Below are 22605 nucleotides of genomic sequence, written 5' to 3'. Positions count from 1 at the left end.
ACATGCTCCGCAAGTGCTCCACCCCTGGGCTGAAAACCGCCCCTTATTTCTTATTTTGAGGCAGGGTCTCACTGAGTCTCTGCTGGCTTTGTTAATATGCAAGGCTGGTCTCGACCTCGCTGTCCTCCTGTCTCAGCCTCTCGAATCACTGGGGTCACAGGTGTGTGCATTGCACCCCAAGCTTTTTTTTTTAAGTATCTTTAAAAATTTTTTTTTTTTTAGTTTTGTGGTGTTGAGGATGGAACCCAGAGTCGTTACATACGCCCCAAGCCCATGATGTTGCATTTATCTCAAATGTTTCCAGCATACCAAAACATGGAGAATGATCCAATGACTGCCCACTGACCAGCCAGCTGGATGCAGCTGGACTAGCTCTCTTGCTTTGCTCCTGCCCTGGAGCCACCTGCTTTGCTGATTGTGCGATTTGCTTCACACATTTCCTTAGGTTCTTATATGCATGTGTCTGTGAACAACATGCACTAGTCATGTGTCCTATGTTCTTAAATTACATGAGTTGCATAAACCCTTCTGCATCCTGTTTTTTTCCTTTCAGCTTTGTTTCTGAGATTTACTATATTGCTACATTTAGCTTTTATTTATTCATTTTTATTTAAACATTTATGTTTGAAATATTTTAGGTACATTAAAAGGTATGAAGGATAAAATAAAAATACGTGTGAACCCACCACCCATCTTAAGGAATAAAGTACAAGATACATTTAAAGTTCTTTGTATACCCTTTTCTGATTGCCTCTCCCTTCCTGGGAGTAACTGATGTAAATTATGTGACTGTCATCCTCATGTCTGTGCTCTGTCCTCACATGTACATGTATCCTTACCATGTTATTTCTTTGGCATATCCTAGAATATTTTATACTTGCTAACGTTTGCTAATCGGCAACTCTTTTCTCTTGTAAGATTTATGCGGGTGGCTCTGTGGAGTGGCACTAGTTCATCGCTTCTCATTCCTGTGTTACAGTCCGTTGTACTGGTCTCCTGCAGTTTGTTTTCTTGACACTGTTACTGTGTGAAGAACGACACTGCCATGAATATTCCTACACAGGGCTCTGTGTGTGGGTACTTCTCGGGTATTTTTCAGTTACCATAACTGCAAAGCAAATTATCCCAAACCCTAACATACTGCTTATGAACTCTGGTCCAAGAACCTGGACTGGTGTGGCAGGGACAGCTGTTTTGCAATGTGTAGGACCTCAGCTGGAAACCAGAGGCGGAGGGCTGGCGTCTTCTGGTGCCCATCAGAGGTTGCAGCTCCTCTCCCTGTGGGCTGGTTTAGGCTTCTTAGCAGCATAATGACTGAGAACCAGGCATCCCAAGAGGGTCCCAACTGCCATGTTGGCTTTTGTGCACTTAGCCTTGGAAATCCTACAGTATTACTTGTGTCTTATTCTAATTTTTAAACGGCCTCAAAATCCTGCATAGGGTCAAGGGGAAGGGAACTAGATGCTGCCCCTTGATGGGACAGAGCAAGAGCCTGTGGGACTGGAAATACTGTGGTGGCCATTAGGGAAATACAGTCTGTCACAGGATCTCTTTCTGAGTGCAGTGGGTGGGACACTGAATATGAGCATTGTCATGCTTGCTAGATATTGCTAAGTTGTATTCAAAATGGTTGTACAGTTTATTCTCCAAGTAATAGGGTATGAGAATTCTTACTTTCTAGATTATTTCCAATGTTTATTATTGTCAAACCTCTTCATTTTTGCTAATGTGATTAATACAAAATGGCTATGTGTAGAATGGTTCTCTTCTTCTGGCCTGTGATTTGCTTTTGACTTTATTTGTGATTTTTTAATTTGTATTTTGTTTTTGTTTTTGTTTGTTTTAACCAGGGATTAAACCCATGGGTGCTTGACCACTGAGCCATATCTCCAGCCTGATTTATTGATTTATTTTTTAATTTTGAGGCAGGGTCTCTCTAAGTTTCTTAGGGTCTTGCTAAGTTACTGAGGCTGATTTTGAACTTGAGATCCTCCTGCCTCAGCCTCCTGAGCTTCTGGGATTACAGGCATGTGCCACAGTTTTTGACTTATTTGTGATATTTTTGTGGGGTACAAGTTTTTTGGTTTATACTGGAGATTGAACCAGGTACACTTCACAACTGAGCTACATCCCCACTCCTTTTTATTTTTTATTTTGACACAGTCGTTCACAAAGTTGTTAAGGCTGGTCTCAAACTTGTGATCCTCCTGCCTCAGCCTCCTGAGTTGCTAGGATTACAGGTATATACTACCATGGCTGGCGTGCATGCCTTCTCTTTTTCTTTATTATTTTTATCGTTATTGTCACGACTTTTTACATCATCTGTTAGTTTTCCTCCCTTCAGTACCATATTAGTATTTACTTTTTTATTTCTAAATAATGTTCTGATGTTATTTCTTGAGTTTTTAACATTACCGATAATCATGGTGGATGAAGATTTATCCTTCACACATCCTCTGGCTGAGCATAGGATTCTAGTGTGTGTTTTCTTCACTTTGAAGACTTCATTCCAGTGTTTTGTGTTGTCTGTGAGGTGATTGGTTCTCTTCACTCCCATCCAAACCCATGGCTTTTATCCTCCCTCCTGTCCCACCTTCTTTTTTAGTTTAAAAGTTTTAAGCCTACAGAAAAATTGTAAGATTGATACAGTGAAAACGCCTGTATATTTTTTACCTAGGTCATTAGTTATGAATATTTTATGTTTTCTTTTTGTCTTTAGAGATACAAACTTTTCTCTTGTGCTAAACTTTTTCCCTTTGGTGCTAGGACTTGAACCAAGTGTGTTCACCACTAAGCTGCACCCAGCTTGAGAGTGAATTACAGACACTGTGATAGTTCACCCTCAGGCTCTTCCACAGGTATTTCCTAAGAGGCTGTTCTCTATAATGTCAGTTTATCACTGATACAGTTCTAGTATCTAATAAACTGTATTCAAATTTCCCCATTTATCTAAATAATGTTCTTCATAGTTGGTTTTTTTTTTCTTTTTAATCTAGAATCCAATCAAGGTTCACACATTGTATTTAATAATTATGTTTCTTTTTTTCTTCTTCTGGAAGATTTGTAATATCTGTATCCTTGGTATTCCGAAATTTCCTAACAATATGCTTTGATATAGGATTTGTTTCACTCATTGTTTGGGGGCATATGTTCTTCCTACCTGGGTATTAATATCTTGCAGTTCTACAAAATTGGCTAGTGTTATTTTTCTGTTAATTTCCTACATCTGTGTTCTCTGGTCTCTATTTCTAGAACTTTTCCAGCAGGTATTGTATGTTCTTATGTTTTAGTTTTCTTTATAACCTCTTTGTTCCTTATGTTCTGGTCTTAATATTAAATTTACTTCTGGTTTTTTGTTTCTAAGAGCTCTTCCTTTTTTTCTGAGTGCTCATTTTCATAGCTTTCTAGTCTTGTTTTACAAATGAACTGTTGTTGTTTCTGTAAGGGTATTAAATATGGCTTTCCTGGATTTTTTTTTTTTTTTTTTTAGGCTTAATCTTTTTTTTTTTTTTTTTTTTTTTTTTTTTTTTTCTTTTTTCTTCTTTTGTTACTGGGGATTGAACTCAGAAGCACTTACCTACTGAGCCACATCCCCAGCCCTTTTTTGTATTTTATTTAGAGACAGGGTCTTACTGAGTTGCTTAGGACTTTGCTAAGTTGCTGAGGCTGGCTTTGAACTCATGATCCTTTTGCCTCAGCCTCCTGAGCTGCTGGGATTATAGGTGTGTGGCACTGTGCCTGGCTGTTTATTTCTTTTGAGTTAACCTTTCATTTGGATTTGAAGTCTTTGTTTGTTACTGGGGTTTGAACCCAGGGTTCTTAACCATTGAACTACATCCCCAGCCCCTTTTTTACATTTTATTTAGAGATAGGGTCTTGCTGAGCTGCTTAAGGGCCTTGCTAAGTTGCTGAGGTGGGCTTTAAACTTGTGATCCTCGTGCCTCAGCCTCCCAAGCCACTGGGATTCAGATGTGCACCACAGTGCCTGGCTGAAGTCTGTTTCATACTGAGTGCTTTTTTCCAAGTGTTGGTTCTCTTCTACAGGTCCAGATTTAAAAGTGAGGCAGTAAAAAACTGTTGAGATACCTGATATGCCATCACTTCCAGGCATTCATAGAGGGATATCCCAACTCTGTTAAGAGACTTCCCCATGTGAACATGGAAAGGTCTTTCTCTGGGTTTACTAGTTTTCCCAAAGAAAAGCCTTCCAGTCTCTCTTGGGACCTATCAGCAGGCTCCTGCAGCAATGGAAAGGAAGGAGTTGGGTTCTTGGAAAGACTTATATGTGGTCATTTCTCTTTATCACTTTGCTTAATAACCCTTTGCCTTTATTTTTAGGTTCCTAAGTTCCGTCATTTCATGTTTAGTTTCTTCTGCGTCCTGTTACCTGTCTGCACAGTCTGTTGCTGTATAGGACAGGGGAAGGGTCCTGAGATCTGACCAGAGTCAGCCCTCCAAATCCAAGGGTGCTGTGTCCACAGATTCACCCAGCTGCAAATTGAAAATATGCAGGAAAAACAGTTGCAGTCTGTAGTGAACAATATACATGCCCTTTTTTTGGTCTGATTCACTAAGCAGTACAGATAACAATATTTATATTATATAGGCATTATAAGTGATATAGAGATGACTTAAAGTATACAGGAGGTTGTGTGTAGGTTCTAAGCAAATACTGTGCCATTTCACATAAGGGACTTGAGCATGATTAGGTTTTGGCATCCACAGGGTCTCCCCGTCTGGCACTTGAGGCTGAGGCCCTCCACCCTGCCCAGGCACTTTGGGTCTCTGATCTTCTAAAAGGTCTTTTATTGAAATCTCTCTGTTTTGTTTTCTCTTTGATTTCTTCATTGTTAAGTTAGTGGGATGTGAGGGTAGAGGGGAAATTCTGTGAGGAATCTTTCTTCTTTGGAGGCCTCACATGTCATTTTAAATAAATTACTTAGCCGTGTTAAACTTTTGACACTCTGCTTTTACTCTGTTGAACAAACAGCGAAGTATAATGTGCAACAATTCTAAAAAAGAACAGTGCAGCGGGGCCGGGGCTGTGGCTCAGTGGTAGAGTGCCTGCCTGCACGTGTGAGGCCCTGGGTGTGTCCTCAGCTCCACACACAAAGGCATCGCGTTCACCTACAACTGAAAAATATATATATTAAAGAAAGAACACTGTAGAGTCTACTATTGTAAAATGCTTAAAAGGTGTTAACTGATATTGTTACTTTTGAAATAATTTCAAACTTAGAAAACTCACAAGAAATATCAAGAATTGCCACGTCGCCGTTACCAGAATCACCGATTCTGTGTAGTCCTCTGTCTGCACCGTGTTGGCATTTGGGAGGATCTGGGCTCTTTCGTTGTGCACTGTCCCTCGGTCGATGCTGTGACATTTGATTTTGTGACACAGTTCTTTGTTTTTCCTTGTAGCTCTTAGGAGAGTACGAGTCCCTTGGAAAAGAACATGGCCGAGTAAAGGTAAAGAGCGAGGCTGCCTGCGGGTGAGAGCCCTGTCCTGGGGACGAGGAGCTCTGACCTGTCCTCTCCTCCTCTCCTCTCCTCAACCCACAGCTGTTTGAACTGGACGACTTACTCTCTCTGGGTGGATACCCTTGTTTTCAAATGTCTGCCCTACTTCATTCACAAGTTTGTTATATTCACTAACAAACATTTATTGACTGACAGTTACGCTTGTGATGAGTCGAGGTGAAATGGTTTAGAAGAATATAAAGTACCATGTAGATGCAAATAGTTCTTAGTACTGTTTCCAACTGGGCAGGGTGGTGCATGTCTGTAATCCCAGCTGTTGGGGACAGAGGATGGTGACTGAGGCAGGAGGCTCACAAATTGGAGGCCAGCCTGGGCAACTTAGCAACAAGACCTTGTCGCAAAATAAAATAGAAAGGGCTGGGGTGTAGCTCAGTGGTAGAGTGCCCACCTAGCATGCATGATGGCCTGGGTTTGATCCCCAGTACCACCAAAAATTAAATCAAATAAATAAATACACATATATTCACAGTTTACATATAGTTTTAATTTTTCAAAGCATTAGTTTTTTTCGGTGGTTTGAGTTTACTCATTACATCTGAAATCTTAGAGAGCTCTGTTTGGAATCTGCCTATTTGGATTCAGTGGAATCCCACAGTGGTACTGAAAGTAGAATGCAGGAGTTTCTATTGCCTGGGATGCAGGGCTGTGGGTAAGGCCAGTGGCAGGGCCCACGCAGCTCCAGGCCCTCCATCTTGCCAAGGGCTCCAGGGATCCAGGGGTGGCTCACACTATATCTCAGACCATTGAAGGGATTTATTTTACCCTTCTGCTAAGCTTTCAGTTAAGTTTGTGGTTAGAATACGTCCATCTGGGTTGTTTCTCATTTGACAAAGTATAACAGACTATCCTTGGCCCACTGGGCCTCTATGGTAGGCCAGTGATCTGGGCTGCCACTCTTGCCCCTTCCTGTCTGTATTGGTGCACTCTGCCTCCAGCTACATCTCTATCCCTTTTTAATTTTTATTCTTTGTTTTATTTATTTTTGGTACTGGGGATTGAACCCAGGGGCACTTAACCACTGAACTTCATCCTCAGCCCTTTTTTGTATTTTATTTAGAGACAGGTTCTTGCTGAGTTGCTGAGGCTGGCTTTGAACTCGAGATCCTCCTGTCTCAGCCTCCCAAGGTCTCATAAAACTGTAGCTGTAGAGCTTGCAGAGACTGACATCATGAATATTTGCATAATTTGTAGCTAGTTGGTTTACCTTAGTTTTGTATTATACATTTTAAAATAAAATGATACATCTGAATACTTCAGTTATCTGAATTTTCCCTTTGTTTTCATAGGATACATTAAATACAACCGAGAACAAATTGCTTGATGCACATACTCAGATTTCTGATTTGAAAAGGTAAAATACCTCTAGTTTTTCTTTTATGTGTCTGTCTTTCCTAAATCTTTTTTTAAATACCTTTATTTATTTATGTGGTGCTGAGGATCGAACCCAGTACCTCACACATGCTAGGCAAGCGCTTTACCACTGAGCTACAGCCCCAGTCTCTTTTTTGTGTCTGCATTAAGAGTGATGAAAGGATTTTTTTTTCTTCTTGAGGATTTTTAAGCAGTTTGAGAACTAGTTTCTCCTACTCTTTTCCTGACATGGAAATACATTTGATTTTAGCCAAAGGAGATTGTAGGTGATTAGACCATATTGGTGGCTGGACCTGGGCGTGTGTGCTTCCCCAGGCATCGCGTGCCTCCTCCACAGAGTGGAGTGCTAAGTGGCATTTAACCCTCTAGAGGAACTTGAGGGAGCAGTCCTGTTCCCTGGGTTTGGTTTCTGTGGTGCTGGGAATGAACCCAGGTTCCCTACTGGTAGACTGCATCCCAGCCCTTTTTATTTTCAGACAGGGTCTCACTAAGATGCTGAGGCCGATCAGAATTAGTGATTCCCCTGTCTCAGGCTCCTGAGTTGCTGGGATTACAGGGGTGTGCCACCATGCTCAGCTCACTGAATTATTTTTATGATCCTAAAAGAAAATGGAATTCTCATCCAATTTTTGTGGTGATAGACTTTCAGAAAGATCCAGTTTGGAGACTATATTAATCTGATTTGCTTAATTAAATTGGAAAAGCATCATAAATAATCCATATTGTAAATGATTAGTAATATCTAAGTTGGCTTTAGAGCATATTTTTACATTTATATTTGGGTATAAATAATGCGCCTTCTTTAGAAATGTTGCTGCAGTCTGAAGGACTTTTCACAGAGAACAGACAGCTGTCTAGAGCTCTCATCTGCTGGACTCTGCTCTGAGTCATTCATTCCAGCGAGAGCTTCCTTATCAGATTGGGATAAGCATCAGCCCTAAGAGCTGTTCTTTCTCAAGCCTTCTTTGCTTCAGGGTGGTTGAGAATTCAGGTTTAAAGACATACACAAAGTTTAAAAGTACAGAAGACAAGGATATCCTGGAAGTAACTGACCAGAGTACTCTTATGCTGGTAAACTTGAAGTGGATTTTATTCTGAACAGGGTACAAATGAGACAGATTGCTTATAGGCCAAGAGTTGTTTGGAGTATTTCAACCTTGGCCTTTTTTAAAAATAAGAAAGTTGTTGTTGTTGTTGGTACTGGGTATTGAACCCAGGGGCACTTAACCACTGAACCACACCCCAGCCCCCCACTTTTTTAATGTTTTATTTTGAGACAAGGTCTCACTTAGGGCCTAAGTTGCTGAGGCTAACTTTGACTTTGTGATCCTCCTGCCTATCTCCCAAGTTGCTGGGATTGTAGGCATGCACCACCACATCTGGCTTAGCAAGTTCTTTATAATACCTGTTTTCTGTTTTTGAAATTTAAGGCCGTTTCCATGTTTGTGAAACTGTTTCCTATTATACTTTGCATGCATGAATACATTTATATCACAAATGTTAGGATACAGTTTATTTGCTATTTTAATTTATTTTTATTTAATTTATTATACCCTGCATGTTTTGATTTGTATAACTTTATATAAATTTTTTATTTGTTGTTCCTATTTATTTATTTATTTGAGCACTCGACCACTGAGCCACATCCCCAGCCCTATTTTATATTTTTATGTAGAGACAGGGTCTCACTGAATCTCTTAGTGCCTTGCTTTTGCTGTGGCTGGCTTTGAGCTTGCCATCCTCCTGCCTCAGCCTCCTCAGGTGCTGGGATTACAGGTGTGCACTACTTCACCTGGCTTGTTGTTCCTTTTTTCTTTAGTTGTAGTATAATGAAATGCTCCTTTGAAGAGCCTTGTGTTCTTGTTTTTTTCTTTTTTTTCCTCCGGATTTGTTCAGTTTTTAAAGTTTAATTATGGGGTTGTGGCTTAGTGGTAGAGCACTTGCCTGGCATGTGTGAGGCACTGGGTTCCATCCTCAGCACCACATAAAAATAAATAAATAAAATAAAGATTTAAAAAATACAAAACATTTTTAAAAAAGTTTAATGATGGTAATTTACCATGAAAAAGGTTTATAGACAGGCAACTCTTTTGTAAACTTTTTCAAGAGGGACTGCTTCTTAATTAACTTGTAGTTGAGCTCTATTTTCAGTTTGTTGAAATGTACTTATTTTATCCTATTGCTTTTGAATTAGGACCATCTCAAAACTTGAAGCTCAAGTGAAGCAAGTAGAGCATGAAAATATGTTAAGTCTTCGTCATAATTCTAAAACTCATGTGAGACCTTCACGTGCCAAGTAAGTTACTTAATCTTGGTAAAGGTAGAAGTAGGTGTACACTTCTATTTAAATGAGAAGCTCAGTTGTCTACATCATGAGAGTCGTGGTTGAGATCCTTACAGAACTTGGTGGTATATGCTTATAATGCCAATGACTTGGTCCTGTCTCAAAATGAAAAATAAGAAGGACTAGGGATATACTCAGTGGTAAAGTGTTACTTTACCGATCTCTAGAACGAAAGTTCAATCCCTGTACCAAAAAAACAAACAAAAAACTTAGATGTGTATAAAAATCGATTATTGAATATTGTCAGGCATTTGTCAAAGTGAGGAAAGATAGAACCAGATTGAGAAGAAGGAAATTCGGAGTGTGTTTTGTACTTGACTCTGTCCCACTTTGGGTCCTTAGGCAAATCACATTTTTCTGGAGTTCACTTTTTTTATCTGTAAAACTAAGGACACTGGGCTGAAACATCTCGGAAGGTCTTTTAGCCATAAAAATCCAAACATTTTATTTCTGTGTTATGAAGATGGAGTATGTGTTTTTTTCTTTCAGAATTAGCATTGCTGTAACCTCAGGGTATTATCTTTTCTATCCGCACCCCGGTGATATTAGGGATTGAACCCGAACGTCATACAGCCTGGAAGCTGCATCCCCAGCCTTGAGCCTCTCAATTGCTGGGATTAATGTCATTAGCTTTTTTACTTTTTAAATATTCCTGCCATGAGGAGAGGATGGAGAGGACAAAAGTAGAAGCAGGGAGGCTAGTCAGGCTACTGCAGCCTCAGGAGAGAGACGGTGTGGCTGGGGGAAACTGCGCATGAGAGTCCTGGAGGTGGAATCCCCAGAACATGCTTGTGAATTGCCTGGCAAGGCTCAGAATAGCTCTTGATTTCTGTATTGAACACCTAAAGGCGCCATGTACTGAACAAGGGAAGGGAAGGCATCGGAATTTCCACTGTGAATATTTTTGTTTGAGATTCACATGGACTCCAAGCAGACATCAAGTGGGCAATTATGAATTGAAGTTTGGAGCTCACAAGGCAGGTCTTAGACTGGAATTGTGAATGTTGGAGCCATCTGTTTTTGGGTGCGGCAGCTACAGGATGGATAGGAGTTGAGTGTGTTTAGGGAAAAGTGAGCTCAGAACAGAACTCTGAAGGAGCCTGTTTTGATGCTGGGTAGAGGAGTTGGCAGAGGAATGAGAAAGAGCTGCTTGGAAACTGGGAAGACGGAAGCAGTCACTGGTTGGAGCGCTGCCGGAGGTGGAACAGAGGAAGGATGGACGGGCTCTGCTGGGTCTGGGCGCTGGAGGCTGCAGGTGACTTAGAGTTTGGAAGGAGTGACAGAAGTCAAAGTCCATTTGAAGTGTATTAAAAGGTGAATTAAGACAATCTGAATGTCTCCCGGCTGGAATGTATTCCTAGATAACAAGATACCTGTGACAGTGTGTTAAGAGAGCAGGGCTGGCACACTGCAGTCTGCAGGCCAAATCCAGCCACCACCACCTGCTTTTATGCTTTGTAAGGTGTGAGCGAAGAATAGTTGGTACAGTTTTAAAAGTTTGAAAAAGATATTTCATGATATGTGAAAATTTTATGAAATTCAAATAGCACTGTCTATAAATAAATTTTTATTAGAGTATAAGCAAGGTTATTCATTTATTGATTGTCCCTAGCTGCTTTTGCACAACAGCAACAAGATAGAGTAGCTGTGACTTTTTTCTTTTTGAGGTGCTAGGAGTCCAACGGAGGGTATCATGTGTGCTCGGTAATCACTCTACCACTGAACTCTACCCCCAGCCTAAAACAGGGTACCATTTTTATGGACGTCAGCATGTACAGTAGGTCTTCGTGTATCTTATAGGTTCATACAAATACAAATATAGTAGAATAACAGTACATGCTGAGCACGCTTTTAGTATAAATGATTTTTTAGGGGGAAGGGAAGAATGAGTTTGTAGGGGGTCTGTAGTGTCCCTCTCTGTAAACATTTAAAGGGGCCAAGTGTGGATGCACGCCTGTTTTCCCAGCACTAAGATAAGGCATGGGAATCTCAAGTTCAAGCCCAGCCTGGACAACTTAGGGAGACCCTGTCTCAAAAATAAAATGATCAGGACTGGGGATGTAGCTCAAGGTAAAGCATTTGCCTACCATGTATGAGACCCTATGTGCGATCCCTATAACTGAAAAAAGAAAAAATCTAAAGGATATATAACAAAGAATCGAGATTTTAGAATGCTGGATGGTCACTGCATGAACATTGCCTTATGTCTGTGTATGCTAGAAATATTTTTTTAAGTGAACAGGAACCAATAAAGAATGAGTATTCAAGATACAAAAGAATTCTTGTAGCCTAATAGAAGGAAGACAAACTTGAGTCTCAGTAAAAAATGGTACAAGAACATGAATAAGCAGTCCACAGAGAAAGAAACCTAAATGACTAACAGAAGCGAGGAGAAGCACACTGTGAGGCGCAGCAGGGAGGACGCCAGCTGGGGCGGTAACAGGGTAGCGTCCTTGCCATCGGACAGGCAGATGTAGCACCTGATCGTCCCAAAGTCTGCGAAGATGGGAGAAATAGGAACTCAGACTAGTGGTTGACTGGAAGTTGGTGCAGCTCATCTGGAGAGTGGTTTGACAACAGCCAGGAAGATTGCAGATGATGTGTACACCCCAGATCCCACATTTCCATTCTTAATTATTTACCTTAGGTCAGTTTGCACATGTGTTAATTGTAGCCTTGTTGAGTGGTGATGTGTTAGAAACTACACTGCCGTAGCCAGGAGAGAGGATGAATAGCTCGCGTTCAAACTGTAGATAGAGGAGTAAAATGATAAAGCTATACATATAAACATGGATAAGCCACAAAAATAATTGTGAATAAAAAGAGTAGTGTTAAAAGAATGTATACATTATGCCTTTATTTAACAAATGCAAGTATATATATAAAATCTTATGTCTTACAATGAAAAACAAATATGGCAAGATCTTGGCATCTGTTAAAACTGAGAGTGGGTAGGTGGGTGCTGGTCGTGTAGTAGTCTTTGTAATTTTCTAAGAGCGTTTGAGTAGTTCTTAATTTAAACTTGAGAGGATCCAGGCGTGGTGGCACAAGCCTTTTATTCTAGTGACTCAGGAGCCTGAGGCAGAGGAATTGAAATGTCTAGACCAACCTGGGCAACTTAGTGAAAACCTGACTCAAAATAAACAAAAATAGAGGGTGGAGATGAAGCCTAGTGGCAGAGTGCCTGGTTCAGCCCCAGCGACGCAGTGGCAGTGCCTGCTGGCGTGCTGAAGGCCCTGGGTTGGACCCCAGCATGGACTGGGTGTTGACGCATAAACAGGTAAGAGGCGACTCCCGTCTTAGAAGGGTCGCTCTGAAAGGACGAAGAGGAAGAGGGAGTTCTTGTCTCAGGCTCTGTTTTCTCTTTGAAGTTGGGCCTGAGGCTGTCAACTGTCGAGTGCTGGGAGCTTCCAGGGAGGTGGGGAAGGGGAGCAGCACCTGGAAGGCCCGGAGCTCCCTGGTTACAGAAGGGCATGTGGCCAGCATGTGTCCGTTGTCCACTTGAGATGGTGATGGCCCATCTGCACAGTTGGGTGACTTTTCCAGCAAAGCTCAGCTGTGGAGTGTGGACTAGAAGTGGGGTCACCCTTGTCAGCTGGGCTTACGATCTCACTGCCAGTCAGATGGTGTGATGGAAGGTGAGAGGGGCAGGAGTCAGGCCATGACTAATTACATGGACTCCAGAGCAGACAGAGAGGAGCTGGGAAAACCGGCAAGGGGTGGTGACTAGGAAGGGGTCAAAGGCTGGGGTCCCGCTGCTGTGGTGATGCCCGGGGCTGGGAGAGGAGTCCGGAGTGTTGGTGTTTTGGGGCATGATCTCTGGTGACGACAGAGTCCAGTGATGTCCTCCATGGTGGACGATCAAGTAGAGTGTCAAACCACCGGACAGGGGTCAAGGACAGCTCCTGAGGTCACCTAGAATGAGGGCAGCAGGAGGAGATGGGACAGGTCAGAGTCTGTCAAAGGCCTGGGGTTAACATGTGTGAACCTCAGGCAAGCAGGTTTTCATGATTACCAGAGGCAGGCATTATCTAGAACCATGGTGCTCGGTACAGTTGTGCTAATGGCTAATGTGACTATTGAAATTAATTAAAAGTAACTTTTTTGGCGGGGGGGGGGGGTGCTGGGACTTGTACCCTGGGCACTTTGCCACAGGCACATCCCCAGCCTTTCTTTCTTTCTTTCTTTTCTTTTCTTTTTTTTTTTTTTTTTTTAATATTTTTTAGTTGTAGATTGACATAATACTTTTATTTTATTTTTTTAATGTGGTGCTGAGGATCAAACCCAGGGTCTCACGCATGCTAGGTAAGACTCTACCACTGAGCCACAACCCCAGCCCCCCAGCCCTTCTATTTTGAGATAGGGTCTGGCTAAGTTGGTGAGGCTGGCCTTGAACTTGAGATCCTCCTTCCTCAGCCTCCTGAGTCACTGAAATTGCAGGCATGTTGTACCACTGTGCCCAGCTAAAGTTAACATTTTAAATTGGCTCCTTAGTCTCACTGGCCACTCTTCAGGTGCTCAGTAGTGGCATGTGATTTGTGGATGCTGTATTGGACAGTACAGAGGAGAATATTTCTGATTTTGCAGGAAATTCTATTGAACAGCGTTGGTCTGAAGGAACAGGGGCAGCCCTGCTTCATATCCCTACCCTGACTGCTGCAGGGGAGTAGAAGTGGTGTTACGTGCTAGGAGGCAGCTGGGGGGCGGGGGCTGTTGAGAGCTGTGGGCACATGAATATTGACTGCAATTCAGGACTGCGATTCAGGAATATGCAGGAATAACAGAAACTAAATGTTAAAACCATAAAATGGAATTGAAGCATCTAAAATACAGATTATTACATGTGGTTTTTAAGTCAATGTACAAATAACGTCAGTACTGCCCAAAAGCAGATTGACGTGTGCAGTCTAAGTTGAAGTGTGGTCTAAAGCCAAATGCAAACTTCTCAGTGTTTCTCATTCTGATAGCACACTGGCAACCTCAGATGTCAGCAGGCGGAAGTGGCTGATACCAGGCGCAGAGTATTCCATTTTCACTGGCCAGCCTCTGGACATCCAGGACAGGAAGGTGGATAACCAGCTGGAGGGAACCTATGTTCCTAGGTAAAATAACTGCCACAGGGCCCATTTATGAATGTTCTGTTTTCTTCCAGATTCAGTTGCCTTTTCATGTTCAGAAAGCTAAAAGAGTCATCCCTCTCCCACCCCGTCCCTTTTGCAGGGGTGGGAATGGCACCCAGGGCTTAAGCATGCAAGGCAGGTGCTCCACCACTGAGCTACATCCCCAGCCCCAGAGCCAACTCTTTGGTTCTTTAATGTCTTAACTTGAATGACCTAGTTTTATTTTACTTTGCTGGGTTAATTTTTCTTCCCTGGCTCTGCAGAGCTTCCCTGCCTGTGTTCAGGGACACAGTGGGCTTGCAGGTTCCGACAAGATGGTGACCCTTTCACCCTCAGAGACCAAGCCCCTTTAGCAAGCTCAGTCGTGTCCCTGTGTGCAGGATATTGAAAGGATGGGATGCAGGGTCGACTCTGTGCAGGCTCAGTTCTAAGCCTTTTCACGTAAAGCCATCTCCGGTCAGCCACCTGAGGTCCTAGGACGGTGTGGAGATAGCTTGGTCTGCTCCAGCATATTAGAACATTGGTTTCCCTAACTGGGGACAACAAGGGCAAGATCAGCGTGCAGCCAGCAGAGTCTTGACGAGGACCTTCTTCAGGAGTGCGTCCACACACAGCCTGCCCTTGGCATTGGCCAGGGAGAGTGCTCATGTATCCTCCGCTTTTTTTTTAATGAAGGCATTAATCCCATCATGAGGGCACCACTCTTGTGACCTCATCTAGCCCGACTTGCCTCCCCAAAAGCGTCACCCCCAAGTACTGTCACATACGGTTAGGGTTTCAACCTGTACATTCGGGGGTGAGGCAGATACATACATATGTTCGGTCCATGGCACTTACAATTACAATTATTATTTAAGGTATTATTCTCCTCCTGAAAAGGATTCTTCACCTGGAAATTCACCAACAAGCTTCTTAATTAAAAAACAAAGAGAGACTTCGGACACACCCATCATGAAAGCTTTAAAAGAACTTGATGAAGAAAAAATACTTAAAAATTGGGGGACACAGACAGAGAAGGAGGACACCTCAAGTAGTAAGTGTTTATTTTATTCCTTGTTTCATACAGACTGATAGATTTAAGTATTTTCCCTTCTCCCCCCATTTGTATTACCTTCTTTAAAATTAAATTCTTGAATTAGTGCAGTGAAGTTTGATTTATGTAACTGTTGCTTCAGCCCTACTTCATAGATAATTGAATCCCCTACTTAATAATTTATCAGAGTCCTGACATAACATGTACTTTTTATATAAAGCAAATTGCATATTATGTTTTAATTATTAAAAAGGCTTAGGGGCATTCTTTTCTATCCCCCCTGCCACGGGTGGCACAAGGGATGGAATGCAGGGCCTCATGCATGCTAGGCAGGTGCCCTCCCACTGAGCTGTACCCAGCCCCAACATGACATTCTCAAGGATGCTTGAAAAATACCTACACAGGTTTGTCTTACATGTACTCACTAGAAAATTGTGTCAGACATGTAGTATTTGCAGAGTGAGTGTAGCATTTCCTCCTCTTTTCCCCTTTCGTAGTTATCGAGCAGCTGTAGGAAGGACGAGAAGCATCTCAGTGCTGTCCGTCTTCACAGGTCGGGATCACGAGCACTTCTCTCTAGCTCCCTGGCCTGCCACATGCCTGCGTCTGTGGTGTTGCACCCTCCAGCAGTGTCTCCTAGTCAATAAATTAGTAACCTGCTTCCTAAAAATAAACTCCTGAAAATTCACCTTGAATGCCAATTGTAAACAGGAAGCCAGAATGAATTCAGTATTAACTCCTATGTGTTTCTTCATCAGTCCTTTTATATCATCATACTGTGGTGCATTTGCAAATAATTGTCACAGCCGCAATGGGGAAAAGAAGTGCTTTAAGAAAAGCATACACTCTGTGGAGGGCCCTGTGTGACATCTGTGGTAGAGGCAGGTAACTGAAACCAGATTTGATCTGATTTTTCTTTTTCCACATTTGTTTGCTACAGAATTAGTGAATTCTCGGCAAGCTGAATCTTCAGTCAGTACAAATCCTTCCCCAGAGAAATGTGCTCAACAGAGACAAAAGAGACAGAATTCTGCCTCGCAAAGATCATCGTCTTTACCACCTTCGAATCGTAAATCCAGTACTCCAAGTAAGGGTTAGACGTGTGTTTCTTGGGCTGGAGAGAGTGACGTCTGAGCTGTGTATGCTGTTTCCTTGTGACAGAGTGCCCTGAGCACAGGGTGTCTAAACACAGTCGTCTTCAATAAGTAAAACTGACTGCACAGATACTGCCAGCATCACTTGGGAAATCTCAGTGTATTTAAGTGAGATATTTTTGTCCAGTAAATTGTTTGCAACTGATACCACTTCAAAGTTTTTGAGGTAGTAGACAATTATTAGACATTAATCCCAACAAATCAGTTCATGCTCGTCTGAAAACAGAAGGTGCTTCTGACATATATGACCTCAGTTACTTGGCACCAGTCACCTCTTCTCAGCCGCTTTCAGGTTTGTTTTAAAAGCGAGGCATTGAGTTTCTACCTAGCTGGGGACTTGTCCTCACCGTGCTGCAGGGGTGCTCCCTGCACACTGCTCTTCTGTCTTACTTGCAGTCCACCTGGAAACCAGTTCTGGGCTAGAGCGCTGGTGCTGCTCTCTGCTTCACTGAAGTGTCAGCAGGGCTTCCCTATAGATGTCAGGGTTATGGGTTGTTTATTTTTATTTTTTGTACTCTTGTTTATCTCTCAGGAAATTTTACAATAAAATTATATTCTTTTTAAAATTAGGAAAAGGTTGTCTGTTGAAAAACTGTTCTGCCAACATACGCATATTAAAGGAAAAGAATATTTTTTCTTTGTTTTCTTCTATAGCAAAAAGAGAGATTATGTTAACTCCAGTGACTGTGGCTTATAGTCCAAAGCGATCCCCTAAAGAAAATTTATCTCCAGGATTTAGTCATCTACTTAGTAAAAATGAAAGCAATCCAATTAGGTAAGTTCTCTGAAACTGGAATAGAACATATATTACTGATTTTTAAAATGTCAACTTATGCCTCCAGCTATCAGTAATTTTTCAGTCACCAGTGGCGGCTCTGTGGATTTAAATCATTTACATGAACATCATAGTAAAAATAAAGCACTACAGTGTGAGAAAATAGTTGTAACCATGTAAGCTTGCTATTGCTATACTCTTAAGTACCACCTCAGCACCCAGTGCAGCTTTTGGGTGTAGAATGAGGGTTTTTTTGTCTTTCTGAAAAGGTTTTATGATATAGGGAAACTTTTGATCCGTTTGGGTAAGAAAGTGGGCTGCACAGGAGTGGCCCCGGTACCAGACACAAATCTACCTGCTCCTGAGCAACTGTCTTCACCATGACAGGGACAGACCCTGGGGAGGAAGGACCTGGCCTCCTGGTCCTAGACCCAGTTCTGCTGGGTCTTGGGAGGTCACTTACGCACATCGAACCTCAGTTTCCTCTTTATAAACGGTGATCATGACACCTGCCCTGCGTATTCAGCACTGTTGTAAAATGAGATGACATAGCTGGGCTCGGGGTGCATATCCTTAATCCCAGTGACTCGGGAAACCGAGGCAGGAAGAATTCATGTTCAGCAACCTAGTGAGGCCCTGCCTCTAAATAACAAGAATTGGGGATGTGGCTGAAGTGCCCTTGGGTTCAATCCTCAGTACCAGGAAAAAAAAAAAAAAAAAAAACCCAATGAAATTACATGATGTTTGGGTGTTTGAAGTCTCTAGTAAGTAAATATAATTTTGTGTTAGAAAATAATCATTTGAGGGCTGGGTTGTGGCTCAGTAGTAGAGTGCTTGCCTAGCATTTGTGAGGCACTGGTTTTATTCTCAGCATCACATATAAATAAATAAATAAAATAAAGGTCCATCAACAACTAAAAAAAAAAAAAAAATTATATATAAAAGAAAACAATCATTTGCAACAGGCATGGTGGTGCATGCCTGTGAGGAGGCTGAGGTAGGTAAGTTCCAAGCCAGCCTCAGCAACTCAGCTAGACCCTGTCTCAAAATAAAAAAATAAAAAGGGCTGGGATGTAGCTTGGTGGTAGAGCATCCTTGGGTTCAATCCCCTATACCAAAAAGAAAAAAGAAACATTCAGTTTCAGGTTTAGAAAATCACATGACCAGCTTTTTAAAAAAAAGTTATATAAACATGTAAAATTATATAAACATTAACTGGGTGTCAGCTCACCTTTCTAGTGGAGACAGGGAAAATCAGTTCACATTTTTTTCTCACAAGTAACTTGCTTCATTCAATAGATTTGATATGCTTTTGGATGATTTAGATACTGTTCCTGTGTCCACATTACAACGAACCAATCCAAGAAAACAGCTCCAGTTTGTTCCTCTAGACGACTCAGAAGGTATCTTTTCCTACAAAATTATTACTAATGGTGGTAGTGATTTATTTTTTCAAGAGTCCAGTATCTTTTCAAGTTCCAAATATTGTCTCGAGTATCCTGTGCTCAAATATTTTTCTACTCCAGAGCCTCTAAAAATAAGCATTTGCCATGCTTCCTATTCTCATGTCACTGCTATCATCCCATAGAAAAGTCAGGAGACTGAGGTATGGGGTGTTGATGTTTGATGACGAGGGCTGCACTGTCCAGTTACTCTCTTTGCTTTTAAACTTTATAATTTATAAGCAACTTAGACTTTGGATAATTTTTCTCCTTTTTTGTCATTGTATTTAAGTTTGGAATAAGAAAATGTGTGTGAAATCACTGGGGTAGGCCCTCAGGATGTTAACTGCTCAGGGTTGGTTTATGTCTACTAGATGTGATGAGTTGTTTAGTTTTTAAACTTTGTTTTTTTGCTTTGAGTTTACTTGAAGTTCAGTTACTTTTATGTAACTTTTACTTAAGGTCACTTAAGGAAGTTTGAAAGTTGACAAACTAAGGGCAAAGCTTTTAGAAATTCTTGGCAACAAAGCACTGAGTAATATGTATGTTAGCTATTGGGAAAATTGATAAGAAATTTCTTTCTTTTCTCACAGAAAAAAGATATTTAGAAAATGCCACTGGCAGCCATGATAATCTTAACTCTTGCTCTGAATCCTTGCCAAATGGAGTGAAGAACACATCTGTGAGATCAGCCTGGGAGAAGAATAAGTCAGTTAGCTATGAACAGCGTAAGCCTGTTTCAGTAACACCACAGGGTAGTGATTTTGAATATACGGCAAAAATTAGGACCCTAGCTGAAACGGAACGATTTTTTGATGAACTTACAAAAGAAAAGGACCAGGTAAAATGAACAAAGACATTTTAAAAAATCTTTCTCTGAACTTGGTGCTTATGTCTAAGGACTAGTTAGAAGGGAATTATTGAGTCAGATCTGACCCAGGGAATCACCACGGGTACTAGAAGCACAACTGATGACAGAGCAAACTTACGTTATCCCAAGTGGACAAGAAAATACTAGGCGGAAATCTTTTTCCTTCCATTCTATATCATAAACTTGTCCAGTAATTAGGATTCTTTTATTTTTATTTAAATGTTTTGTGTTAACAGATTGAGGCAGCACTAAGCCGAATGCCTTCTCCTGGAGGAAGAATCACTCTGCAGACCAGACGGAATCAGGTGGGAGTCTGGCTGACTCTGCACTAGAGGCTTAGTGCTAGCTGGTGCTCCATTTACCCACAGCACACTGAGCAGGGGTTAAAACTTCTTGATGGGGGCGCTGGGGCTGTGGCTCAGTGGTAGAGCGCTTGCCTAGCATGTGTGAGGCACTGGGTTCGATTCTCAGCACCACATATAAATGAATAAATAAAAATAAAGGTCCATTGACAACTAAAAAGTTACTTAAAAAAGAACTTCTTGGTGGTTATAGTCATTTTATAACTGCATGCTAGCTTTCAGGAATGAAAACTGATTTTACCTTTAGGCTTAAGGAAAATGGTGTTCATGTCATTATAACTTGAGAGCAAATAGCAGTGTGTTTGTGTTCTTCTTTTTTTTTTCAGTGTTGAAGATGGAACCCAGGGCCTCATGCATGCTAGGCAAGTGCCCTACCCCTGATCTACCTTCCCCAGTCCAGCCAGCACCTTTGAACAGATTTCACATTGCTAAGCTCATGCTCCTGCGTTAAATCTCATTTTCTGTTTGCCACCCTCACCTCTGCCCCATTTGCCATTTGTGGGGTTTTTTAATATTTTTTTAGTTGTCAGTGGACCTTTATTTTACTTATTTATATGCCGTGCTGAGAATGGAACCCAGTGCTTCACACATGCGAGGCAAGCGCTCTACCCCTGAGCCGCCACCCCAGCCCTGCCATTTGTTTCTGAACCCTTCCTGTGTGGTGGGCTTGGGAAAAGCAGCATTTTGCAGCTGGAATGACTGGAGGTTGAAAAGGAGAGAGATGTGGTTCTGTGACTGGGCAGGAGATGGTGCTGGCGATGTGGCTTCTGCACGTCTTTCGGTTGCTTTTCAAAGAGAATTATGAAATGAGACTTGTAAAAATCTGTTTTAGTAATGTTATATTCATGGCAGCGAGTGTATATCTCTTATGGCTTTCCAGTGCCTTCACTTCAGTCGAAGTTTATTTTCATTCTGATCTATGATACCAGAAAGACCCAAAGAAAAACTTTTTTAGGGCCTATACCCTACCTTCCATTTTTATCTTTCATTTTTGTTATTGTTCTGAAATTTTTTATTAAATAGTTTATAAGAATCAATATATGAAACTCTTAAAATAGTAGGAAAGCAGAAGGAAAACCAGATACTCTTACTGTGAACCAATCTGAAATACTTAATAGATTTTTTTTTTTTTTTTTTTCTTTTTTGGAGTGCTGGGGATCAAACCCAGGGCCTTGTGCTTACAAGGCAAGCACTCTACCGACTGATCTATCTCCCCAGCCCTGAAATACTTAATAGATTTTTATGTAATGAACATTGTTATTTCTGGCCCTTAACAAAGTTTTAAAGGGCATTAGTTTCTGTGCACGCATGTCAGTGCTGCTTCCGTCCACTGAGAACACTTGGCAGCAAAAAGGGTCTGTAGATGTTCACATATGATTCACAAGTGAAAAAAAAAAAAAGATGAGATGTTCAACTTCACTGATGAATAAGAATGATACACGTTTAAACAAATATGCATCTTTTTATTAGCAGGAAATTTTAAAAAATTATTTTTGTAGTTGTAGATGGATAGGATGACTTTATTTTATTTGCTTATTTTTGCACACAATGCTAAATATCAAACCCAGTGCCACACACATGCTGGGCAAGCACTCGTGCCACTGAGCCACAGCCACAGCCCGAAGCAGGAATTTTTAAAAACGACTTCTTAGAATGCAGAAGGGCTTGTTTCCATACACTGCAGGTAGAAGTAGAAGTTTTCACAAACTTTCTGGAGTACAACTTGACATATGTCCAAACCCTCAGAATTTTACATTTTTTCAAACCCAACACTTTTTTACGTCTGGGAATAATTCTTAAGGCAGTATTTACTGCAAAGAGATAACTCCAGGTGTGGTGATGTATGCCTGTAATCCCAGCAACTGGGGAGGGTGAGGCAGGAGGATTACAAGTTCAGAGCCAGCCTCAGCCTTGGTGAGGCCCTGTCTCAAAACATAAAAAGGGTTGCAGATGTGGCTCAGTGGTAGAGTGTCCTTGGGTTCAATCCGTGGAATTGAAGAAAAAGAAGAAGGAATGTATTACAATCTTATTTATGGAATCCAAAATTACAAGCAACCTAAATTTCTATTAAAAATTTTAAAATTTCTGGTTATGTATATATTATATATATCGTGATGGAATATTGTACATTAATTTAAAAGGGTGTTGTAGGGGCTGGGGTTGTGGCTCGGTGGTAGAGTGCTTGCCTAACATACATGAGACGCTGGGTTTGATTCCCAGCACCACATATAAGTAAATAAATAATAAAAGAGCCATCAACTAAAAAATACTAATAAAAATAAAAGGGTGTTATAGAAATATATTTCATAACATGGCAAGAAAGTTCAGATGAAAAATATTTTGAAATATTAGTTTGATTCTGTTTTTATTTTTCTTTTTAGAAAGTGTGCGTACTGGGGGTGGGGTGGGGGAAAGGAAAGATAATGGAGCGAGGCAAACATCGTTACCCTGTGTACACGTATGACTATGCAAATGGTTGACTACTTTGTGTACAACCAGAGAAATGCAAAGTTGTGTCCCGTTTGTGTACAATGAATAAAAAAACATGTGCATATGTACAGAAAATGCATTCTAGGTGCTTAAACAATAGTT

At 41.3% G+C, this 22605-nt stretch overlaps 1 protein-coding gene across 10 annotated transcripts in view; it reads left to right on the top strand.

Moving 5' to 3' along the window:
- MPHOSPH9 (M-phase phosphoprotein 9) overlaps positions 1 to 22605 on the top strand; it is a 52659-nt gene that overhangs the window by 28267 nt on the left and 1787 nt on the right. For 4 of the 10 annotated variants that reach the window (XM_079150465.1, XM_079150464.1, XM_079150461.1 and 1 more), the window contains 10 exons: positions 5422 to 5469; positions 6828 to 6892; positions 9107 to 9208; positions 14224 to 14358; positions 15234 to 15409; positions 16350 to 16496; positions 17218 to 17338; positions 18638 to 18741; positions 19374 to 19621; positions 19888 to 19956. In XM_079150465.1, the coding sequence (XP_079006591.1) occupies positions 5422 to 5469; positions 6828 to 6892; positions 9107 to 9208; positions 14224 to 14358; positions 15234 to 15409; positions 16350 to 16496; positions 17218 to 17338; positions 18638 to 18741; positions 19374 to 19621; positions 19888 to 19956 (1215 nt within the window). Of the gene's footprint in view, positions 1 to 5421; positions 5470 to 6827; positions 6893 to 9106; positions 9209 to 14205; positions 14359 to 15233; positions 15410 to 16349; positions 16497 to 17217; positions 17339 to 18637; positions 18742 to 19373; positions 19622 to 19887; positions 19957 to 20339; positions 21119 to 22605 lie in introns of those variants that run through there. The other 6 variants (XM_079150463.1, XM_079150459.1, XM_079150457.1 and 3 more) reach the window with 4 other exon arrangements.

Source organism: Sciurus vulgaris (genome assembly GCF_902686455.1).
Source record: "Sciurus vulgaris genome assembly, chromosome: 8".
NCBI classification, from domain to species: Eukaryota; Metazoa; Chordata; class Mammalia; order Rodentia; family Sciuridae; genus Sciurus; species Sciurus vulgaris.
The sequence above is the reverse complement of the archived record's forward strand: the minus strand, read 5'-3'. Positions and strand labels throughout refer to the sequence as shown.